The sequence below is a fragment of the Zootermopsis nevadensis genome, unplaced genomic scaffold (assembly GCF_977971745.1).
Source record: "Zootermopsis nevadensis isolate Lab colony 2312 unplaced genomic scaffold, Znev_1.0 Znev_ptg000224l, whole genome shotgun sequence".
NCBI lineage: Eukaryota > Metazoa > Arthropoda > Insecta > Blattodea > Termopsidae > Zootermopsis > Zootermopsis nevadensis.
The window spans coordinates 122,532-132,402 of record NW_028259353.1 but is presented as its reverse complement, the minus strand read 5'-3'; the positions used below and the strand labels follow the sequence as shown (position 1 = coordinate 132,402).

General features: G+C 34.5%; 1 protein-coding gene across 3 annotated transcripts; it reads left to right on the top strand.

Moving 5' to 3' along the window:
- Positions 1–42: 42 nt before the first annotated feature.
- Positions 43–9,871, top strand: LOC147870680 (structural maintenance of chromosomes protein 6-like). 3 transcript variants are annotated; one of them, XM_087342197.1, is made up of 5 exons: positions 47–1,430; positions 1,732–1,917; positions 2,742–2,875; positions 3,462–3,481; positions 9,136–9,871. In XM_087342197.1, exons 1-5 carry the CDS (start codon positions 1,332–1,334, stop codon positions 9,186–9,188), a joined length of 492 nt encoding a protein of 163 aa, XP_087198323.1. In that variant the 5' UTR covers positions 47–1,331; the 3' UTR covers positions 9,189–9,871. The 3 variants fall into 3 exon arrangements, 2 of the variants coding, with proteins under 2 accessions (XP_087198324.1, XP_087198323.1); XR_015533253.1 differs by having other exon boundaries at positions 1,275–1,430; positions 3,462–3,614; XM_087342198.1 differs by lacking the exon at positions 3,462–3,481 and having other exon boundaries at positions 43–1,430.

Sequence of the window (9,871 nt, the reverse complement as noted above, 5' to 3'; positions counted from 1 at the left end):
CACTTGCTTTAAAAATTATATTTTTATTTGTTTGTGGTTTATTTTTCGCCACTGTCATTAGCTACTAGTTAAGACTTTATGGCATTAGATGATATATAATGGATGGGAAAGGGTGTGGAGGGAGTGCTATCTTGTCCTCACCTAATTTAAGGTACTGACCCAGGATGTGCCTGGAAGGACTGAGGGAAGTCTCAGGATAATAGGTCTCCAGGCTGAAATTTGAACCAGGGACCTCCTGTGTATAAAGCACATGGTAACTACACTGCTGCAATGGTTGTTTGTTTTATGCTGTGTTTATTCCAGAGAAATTACTACTCATTTACTATTAAAAATTGTAATACTCAGGGGAAGTAAAATAAGGCAGGAAAATTTTGTATTGTATGTAAGGAAGCCAGGGTCCACCAACTGAAGAAGAATAAGATTGTATTTGAATGTTTTCTATTTGTGCAGATTGTAATGTGCAAGCAGCCAGAAATCAGGTGACTTGTCTTCTAGGTTATGGTAGAAATTTACCAACGTTTCGGAGGCATTAAGCGCCTCTGCGATGTAGGCGAGTTTCAACCAGACTACACATTGCAACATTGCATCAACTTCATATTTATCGTGCTTGCTTACATTTTGTTAAATCTTTGTAATAGTATGAGTTACACTTGTAAATTTTGCACTGGAAGTTGCAACATCAAGTTTTGATGTAAGTGAAAGTAATAAACTCGGTGTCATTTGCAATCAATGATTAAGTGCCACTTCAGTGCAACTCCTTTGGTGTGGTACTATTAAATGAGAAATGCACATTTTTTAAAAAATGCTACTTTCATTTGAGTGAGAAATCAGACTTTGGAAGCTGCTGGCAGGGGCACAGTGGTTATGGATCAATTGTTGCTGATTCCAGACAACTGACATCACAGACATTGGACCATCACTGTTACGCTGTGCATACATTTCTTAGCTTGTTAAACATTTGTTAAGTTGTTAAATATGAATTCATGAAGCCGTTGTTGTTAATCCGCAAATATTGGTCTTGTGGGTTGTAAATCCATGTGGATTTGTATGTAAATACCAACATTCCTGAGGAACGTCCTGCTTCCATCTTTAGGGCTGAAAATATCGAGGCAGTATGTTCCTCTGAATTGTTGATATTTGTTACGTGGGTAGTATGAATCCTAGTAACTGTGGCTAATAATTTTTCACTGGATAAGGTGAAAATGCAGCTGTTCAGGTACTCCTGCCCTACCAGGTATTTTGAGTTGCATTTTTGAAGACTGTAGTAGCTGTTGTCTAATTTTATAGGAATTTGAACTGTTTCTTCTGTGGTTATTTAGTTTCTGTTTTGTATGTTTCAGGATCTAGAAAACATGATCGAACCACGTGATATGATTGATTTGCAAGTGAAGTCCCTTTTCGAGAGTTTGCTCCAAGGGTGCGGACGCAAAGTAAGAATCAGAACATTTCTCTAAAACAGTACTTCTCAACTTTTCTGTTTTATGGACAAGTAGTCTCTCTCAAATCCAACGTATTGTCAGACGTGTGGTGGGATGATATTTAATTTTAAGTGAAAAATTAATAGAAGTAAATTACATCGTATGTAGGCAAAAGTGTTTTGGGTTTGATAGTGAAAGCTGAATCAGATGTTTGATGTTTGTGGCCTCTTATGTGTTCTGTTAACTATGTTTTTAATTTGTAATGTGTTTGTGTCTCCTCAGAGACTTTGATTTTGGCAAATGTTGATTGCAGGGTGAAATTAAGATTGATCACCAAAAACAGACGTTGGAAGTGAAAGTGTCGTCTATGAATGACCCTCATGTAGAAGACATCATGCCTACAGGAGATTGTTCATACGCCATTGTTTGTTTAATCATGGCCCTTTGGGAAGCTATTAAGCCACCTTTCTATATCTTGGATGGATTTTATTTCTCTGCGGTAAGAGCAGCAAAGAGTACAATACAGTGAGAAATAGGACTTCGCAAATCCTTTTGTTCTTGTTTCCTGTTACCTAGAAATTAGTTTGTGGTACTTGGTACAGGCATTGTGCCAATTCTGCCTTGAATGATTGTTTGTGGCTTTCATTTTCTCATTCATTTATACCTTCTCGTCTTCATGGATTAAGTATCTTAATGCCTTTATCAGCCTCATCACCTTGCCAGCATCTCCCTGGTTCCCTTGTAACTCTGCCTTGTTTGTTTTAATTCTGCGCTGTATCTGGTCTGCATTCTTCTTCTGTATATGTTACACCTTATCGATTTTTGTACCATATTTTACAATTTATTTGCCCAGTATTTTGCATATTTTCAAATGTGTATGGCCAACAGAATTGTGTGATGATGTTAATGTATTTATTTTGACAGAATCATTGTACATAAATCCCTTCTAGTTTGCTTTTCACTCTGAATTCATGAGTCACAAATTCATAGTTGGAATACATTTCTAACTTTAGCGTGTGACTGTATACACCATATTTTAATTTTAATTTTAATATAGTGATTTCCACAAAGACTGAGGTATCGTAGACATAATCCTCAAATGTGACCTGTGCCATGCATGGTATTCAGAGTAAATTGTATGAGAACTGTAAGCTACGCCGTCACCAGACGACACGTAGAACGAATAAATAGGCCACATGATTTATAGGAAGCAGAGTAGGCTTTGTATAAATGTTATCCTTACATTGGCATTTCATAGGTGATTTTGTAAGTCCTTGTTTTAAGGTTTTTGTTGCTTCTTTAGTTAAATATTTTATATTTCAGGATATGATGAATCATCAAAGGATCATGAATTTACTTTCGAACCATCCCCGACAGAAGACAGACTTCCAGTTTATCTTCCTCACCGCACAACGCGTATCCGCCATTCAGTCCCATGGGGATGTTACAATACACAGGTACTAAATAAACTAAGAGCAAGATAGAATACTAAGCCTCTTCTCTGTATCAACCACGTTCATCTTCAGTGTCTGGTTGGGTTGGAGGGTTCTTGGAATATTTAATCTTTTTTGCTGTTACATTTGGTGAAAAGTTTGAAGTTGGATAGGATGTTGTGTGTGCGCATACGTGTGCCTGCATGTGTGCACATTAATGCTTTATATTGCATAAATTATACTTGCTATTCTGTGAGTGGTAAATCTTTTCCAGCCCCTGCAATGCCATTTTAAGAGTTTTAAAAGTTCGTTGTTTACCGACTAAGTTTGTGTACCTGTTATCATGAAATACAGATTAATAGTTAACTTCTGCAGCATTAAAAGTGTTGCCTTGTCAGTAGGCTCACGAGAATACAATTCTAGTCTGTTTTTTTTTATATTGTGTGCCAGCACTTTCATTTATTAGCTTGCTGTGTGCATGATTTGGTTGTTTAGCTAACAAATAGATAGTTCACATGTTTCTGTTGCTTATTTCGTCAGTAGAATAACACTGCTTAACTATATGACAGTGTTTCCTTTTAATATCATAATATATTATTTTTACTTACAGGATGGATGATCTATGCAGGGGTAATAATACACAGTGAAGAAGAAGGAGCTTGTATCTTGAAGATATCCGTCTTCTGGGTTATTGTGCTGTGTAGTCTGGTCGATGTTTACCGACGTTTCAGAGGTCATACTGTCTCCGTCATCAGGGCGATGAGTATGAAGATTTCTGTCTTCTGGGTTGTTGCGCTGTGTAGTCTGGTCAATGTTAACCAACGCTTCAGAGGTCATACTGCCTCCGTCATCAGGGCGATGAATATGCCAATAGGGTGTGAGGTGCTGGGTTTATAGGCCGGGAAGTGAAAGGTGTAGCCTGCCCCGAGCCAATGGGAGCATTTATGGGATTGGACCAATGGTAGCACGTGGGCGAGAGTGGGAGAGGGAGAGAAAATAGAGAGAGAAAGGTGAGTTTGATTGTATGGATCAGGGCCCTGAAAAGGGCCGTGTTAGTGGTCTGGTTGGTTTTCAGGGCCCTGATCGATACAACCAAACTCACCTTTCTCTCTCTACTTTCTCTACTTTTCTTCATAAACGGATTCCCTTGTTTCATTCTTCAGAAGAAGCTGAAACTGCATGATTGCTTCATTATTGACTTTTCTTTTCTTCTGCTTCAAAGGTATGTTATACTCGTGTAAATCAGCTTCGCCTTTCAGAAAAATTATTATAATTATGACAAATTTCAAATGAGACCTGAGGTTCTCATGACAAGATGTCAGTGTTTGTCTTCTGAGTTTGAATGTCGATTAAACTTGTAAGTAGGTGGACGTGAACACACTGGTAAAAGATACTGCATCTATCATCACTTCACCCTGGAAGATGGAGGACGTACGTCAATCCAAAATGTTACAATCTACTTACAAGCCTCAGTCCAGAAGACGAACATTACATTCGACAAGAAAGTGGTTAACACTCTTATTGTGAGGAAGTTTTGTCATGTGAAAACTAATGACGACACTGGGTTTTGAAATAAACAAACAAACAAACAGAAATGGAAAAAAGAATAATTTTATTGAGTACTTTGGAAAATCTAGAAACATATATCATCAGGAGATGGTAAAGTTGCGTCATATTGTGATATAATAAATATATATTTTAAATCTTGTCCGTCTAATCACAATAAATTCTTATTAAATATTAAAATATTACAATAATTAACACCAAAGTCATATCGAGCATGATGTACATATACAGAACAACATCGAGTATGCTATTAAAATGGAATAAAATCTGGAAAAGAACATCGTTTGATATCTGATAAAAATGTGCGCTAAAATAATATATAGAAATTGTATTTAAGTTATTATTGATTTGAATCTTCATATAATTATATTCACCTGAAGATAGTTCTTTTAGGAACTGAAACATGTCGTGAAAAAATGATGGTCTAATGTAAATCGAATATTTCGATAAAGAACATCATTTGATATATTTTAAATGTTAATTATTGTAATATTTTAATATTTAATAAGAGTTTATTGTGATTAGACGGACAAGATTTAAAATATATAAATATATATGTATCATCAGGTTTTGTAAAAACACAGTAGTCTTGTTTAAACTACAAATTAAATCTAAAATACAAGTGAAGTAGAATCTACTTCACAAATCGGAGGATATACAAACATATTTACAGCTATGAGTGTGACGATGTAATGAAATTATATACAGACTACAGGCATATTTTTTTATTAAATCCTGATTTCTGTTTATTTCTATTAAACCTTACTTCTGTAAATATCTGGAACTGCATGTGGCCCAATTCTCGGACTGTCTTTTTCAGTACAGAAATCTGCTTCCAAATCTTCTCCCAATCCAATAAGGTGCTACAATCTTAGATATTTAATAATTAACCAATATCATCATCAAAATCTCATACAATATATAAAGATACGGAATTCTTCAAGATTTAAGTTAAGTGTTTTTATCTATCGTTCTCTTATAGTCATGTCGACTTATCCAAAGAATTAAATACAAGCATGTTACGATAACAGAAATTAAAATTACTAATATTCGGGTGACAAAATGTGTTCTGCTTTAAAGGATACTATAATTCTATACATGTAAGAGATCTATCACTTAGTCATACATTTCAACGATCTGCTAATACAAAGTAATTCATCCAGATATAATATTGTGCTTCGATGGATATTTTAAAAGAATAAATTAGCTTGAAAACATAAAATTAGAGCTTCCATAAAATTATATGTATATGGAGAGCATCTTTTTTAGTACATTCCCCCCCCCTCCCCGTTCAATTTTTTTCCTTCTGAAATGTGAACCTTTTTGTGAAGATGGGGAACATAAAAGGTGCAGAGATAATCATGTATCACCTCATTTTATTGTATTGATATCTTTTAAGTAAATGCAGTAAATATAGTGGATTTGATAATGCATCATTATATAGACAAATACACATTTCATACTAACCTAACCATATGCTATGTAGGATTTGAGGTTTTTATGGCAGTGAGACTGGGTTGTTTTTTATGAGTAACCTATCGCCCTGATAATGGAGGCAGCAAGGACCTCTGAAACGTCAGTAAACTTCTACCAGACTGCACGGCGCAACAACCCGGAAGACGGCCGTCTTCAAGTATATGCTATATCGTGCCATGTTCAGATCACAATTATAGGAAATGATGCGGAGAATCTTATTATATATGCAGACGTTCTGTGGCATTGTCCCCAGATATATTTGCCAATGGCCTCTCTGCCTGACTGGGGTAAATGCAGGAATTCATGTTTCAGATGGGAGCACAGCAAATAAATCTAAGACCGCGCAAATTGTTCTATTGAATTCGCACATGCTCTTATATAAGTGTTTTTTTTCCAAAACACAACACAACCTTTTCCCTTCACTAGTAGACTGTAATTTGGTTATTAAAGTAATTTAATGGGGGTCCAAGATATGAAAATAAATAAATCTGTTCTGTACTGCCACTTACTCATACACAAACACACACACATCTAATGCCAAACCACCCTCCAAGTATTATCCTGATTGGACATACATACATACATGCATCTTTATTACATTCCATGGATCCATAAGTTAGTCAGATGACAATAGAATGTAGAATAAGTCATAATAATACAATACATGTTATACAAATACAAGTCATATAAATGTCACAAAAATACAAAGGATAAATTACGACTTACTTGTAGACATTAGGAATTCATCGACAGAGTAAAAGGAGTGTGTAATTAAGTATCTCTTCAATGCTGATTTAAATTGTGCCTTTTTATTTACAAGACTTGTGAGATTTGATGGTAGACTGTTGAAAATTTTGATCCCTGCATAATATGCACTCTTCTGAAAACTGGCAATTGGTCTATGAAGCTGATTTTTATTCCTTGTGTTGACGCTGTGTACAGCAGAATTAGTTTGAAAGAGTTCTTGGTTATTTACAATAAAGTTCATTAACGAGAGCTAAGATCTCTAATCTCTTAAATAGACTTCTACATGAATTCCTAGGTTTTACACCAGCCAATAACCTAACAATTTTCTTTTGTAAAGTGAATATCTTTTTGATGTTTGATGAATTTCCCCCCAAAAATTATTCCAAATTTCATTAAATAGTGAAAATATGCAAAATATACTGATCTGAGTGTGTCAGTGTTGCTGACGTGGAACAGAGATCTAACTGCGTAACATGCGCCACTTAACTTAGGTATCAGTTCATCAATATGATTAGTCCAATTTAGGTGATTATCAATTTTCAAACCCAATAATTTTGTGTTTATCGACTCTTGTATATACTTCGCATCATAACCAATACTTGAAGCACATTGTGGTGAGTTATTTGTTATAAATTTTATCTAGATTTAGGGTCAGCTTGTTAGCAGTAAACCATTTACTCATATGAGACAGAACTATGTTTGATGTTGAACAGAAATCATCAAAATTTTTATTTTAAATTATAACGCTTGTGTCATCAGCAAATATTATGGGTTCTGTTGAAGTATTTATTGTTTTTATTATTGGAGGAAGGTCATTTATGTATATTATAAAAAGCAAGGGACCTAAAATTGACCCTTGGGGGACTCCATGTTTTATTGTTCCCCAGTTTGAGAAAAAATTTCGTTTGTTTTTAGGTGCTTTTACTTTGATCTGTTAAATAGGATCTGAACCATTGCGCTGCTATTCCTTGAATGCCATAAAAATGCAATTTATCCAACAAAATTTCATGATTTACACAGTCAAAAGCTTTTGCTAAATCACAGAAAATTCCTCCAACATGCATTTTTTGGTTAACAGATTTTAGAACATTGTCTGTTAGTTTGAAAGCAGCATCTTCAGCGGATACACATTTCCTGAAGCCAAATTGTTCCTGGACTAATATGTTGTTAGCATGCATATGATGACTTAATCTATTGTACATAATCTTCTCAAGCACTTTAGAAAAGGTAGTTAAAAGTGAAATTGGTCTGTAATTTGTCATATTGGTTTTGTCCCCTTTCTTGTACAGTGGTCGTACTACTGATATTTTAAGGTGGTCCTGGAAAATGCCTGTGTATAATGAGTGATTACAAATGTGGGTTAATGGACGACTAATTAGAGCTGAACAAGCCTTCAAAATTTTACTTATTTCATCATAACCTGATGAGTTTTTTGATTTGAGGGAATTTATTACACTTTTCACCTCAGTTTCGGTGGTTGGAATGATATTAGAACCAGAAAAGTTTACAGGAAATGCAGCTTTTAAAGTGGAAACAGCATCTTCTGTCCCTGTTTGATTTAAATTTAAGCTTTCAGTAATTGTTAGAAAAAACTTATTGAAGGCATTAGCCACTGTTCCAGGATCATTTACTTTTTCATTGTTTATTAGAAGAGGTGGCATTTGTTCTGATAAATATATTTTCCCTGTCTCCCTTTTTATTATGTTCCATGTTGTTTTTATTTTATTGTCTGATTTTGCTATAAGTCTACTGTAATGCTGCTTTTTAGCCTCTTTTATATATGTATGTGTTTAACTGATTAAAAGTAAAACTCCATTAAAAGATATAAGTATGGATGTGAGTGAAATTACTGAAAAGGCATTCTGAGATTTTCAGTTTGTATAAATAAGGATAATGTCTTTACAGTAAATTTTACAAGTTATGTAATTCCATTTCATAATATAAGAGGAAATCTACCACCTTGGGTTGACAAGAGCATCAGAGACCCGTTTTAGAGTATGATTATGCTCTGAAACTGCAATTAACTTGTTTGAGTCATGCGCCTGAGCAGCATGCTTACCCTTCTACGTATTGAACACTGTGCAGCTTTGTGAGATCTGACATTTTCACTATGGTAAAGATGACAATATGATGATAGTCATCTGGGTTATGACACCGTGTAAGGCTGAAGGTAGAAACAGTAGTTTTCTCTGAAATCTTGGATTCTACCTATAAATCTACAAGGCATCACAACCCACAACAACATAATCAATGTACAGGTTATACTGAATCATCCTTCTTTATACTTTTCACTTCATCCAGTGTAATTATTATGTTATTTAATGCTGTATAAGTAATACATTGATTTGTTCCATAAAATGATTAATAAAAAGTAATCCCAGTTAAGCCAGAGGTGGCAGTATGATCATCAGCTCATCAAGAAACTTTGGGTAAACTAAATGATTTTTTGTTAGAATATATATTTTGGTAGAAAGCGTATGTGGAATCTGTTTCAGGGATTGATGGTGGAAAATCCAGTTGTGATCTACATTGCAGTCCAGAACTATGATTGGCTGCCACAAATGCAGACTGTCATCCAAAGCAACACTAAGCATCGCATTATCCTTGTAGCTCAGGATACACCACTCAATGGCATTTTGGGTCTCATGAACTGTATCTGCAAGGAGCCAGAGACCAACTTTGTAAGGTTAGAGACTCCTACTTGAACCTTTTTACTGCCAGTGAACAAAGTACCACATGTTAACAAGTTTTCACCTGATTTCTAAGATTTGAACATTTGTGCAATATTTAATCTCTTTGACTTATAAATATTATTTTATGTTTTAAAATAAAATTTCCATCTGAAATGGTGATTTATTTAATGTATTGTTCTTATTTATAAATTCTTGGAACATATGCCAGTTTCACTATTACAATAAAGTCCACAATCAGAATTTTTGTTGAAATAAAACCTGTCTTAAATTTGCATAATTGTTCATGTTTAGATAAAATGTTATAATGTACATTTTTGTCTTGAAGATTAGCTGATTTGAGTTGGTTCACTCTTTTCTTATTCATTTTCAAATATTGCATGTTTGATTGTTTGTCATGTTAAGGGTATAGAGCTATGACTCTGTTATTGTATATCCTGTTCTTGCTGTAGCACCTAAAGTGTGGATTTTTCATTCATAAGTTTTCTGTAGATGAATGTAACTTAGTTTTGTCTGAATCAAAAAGAGAGAATTTTTAATA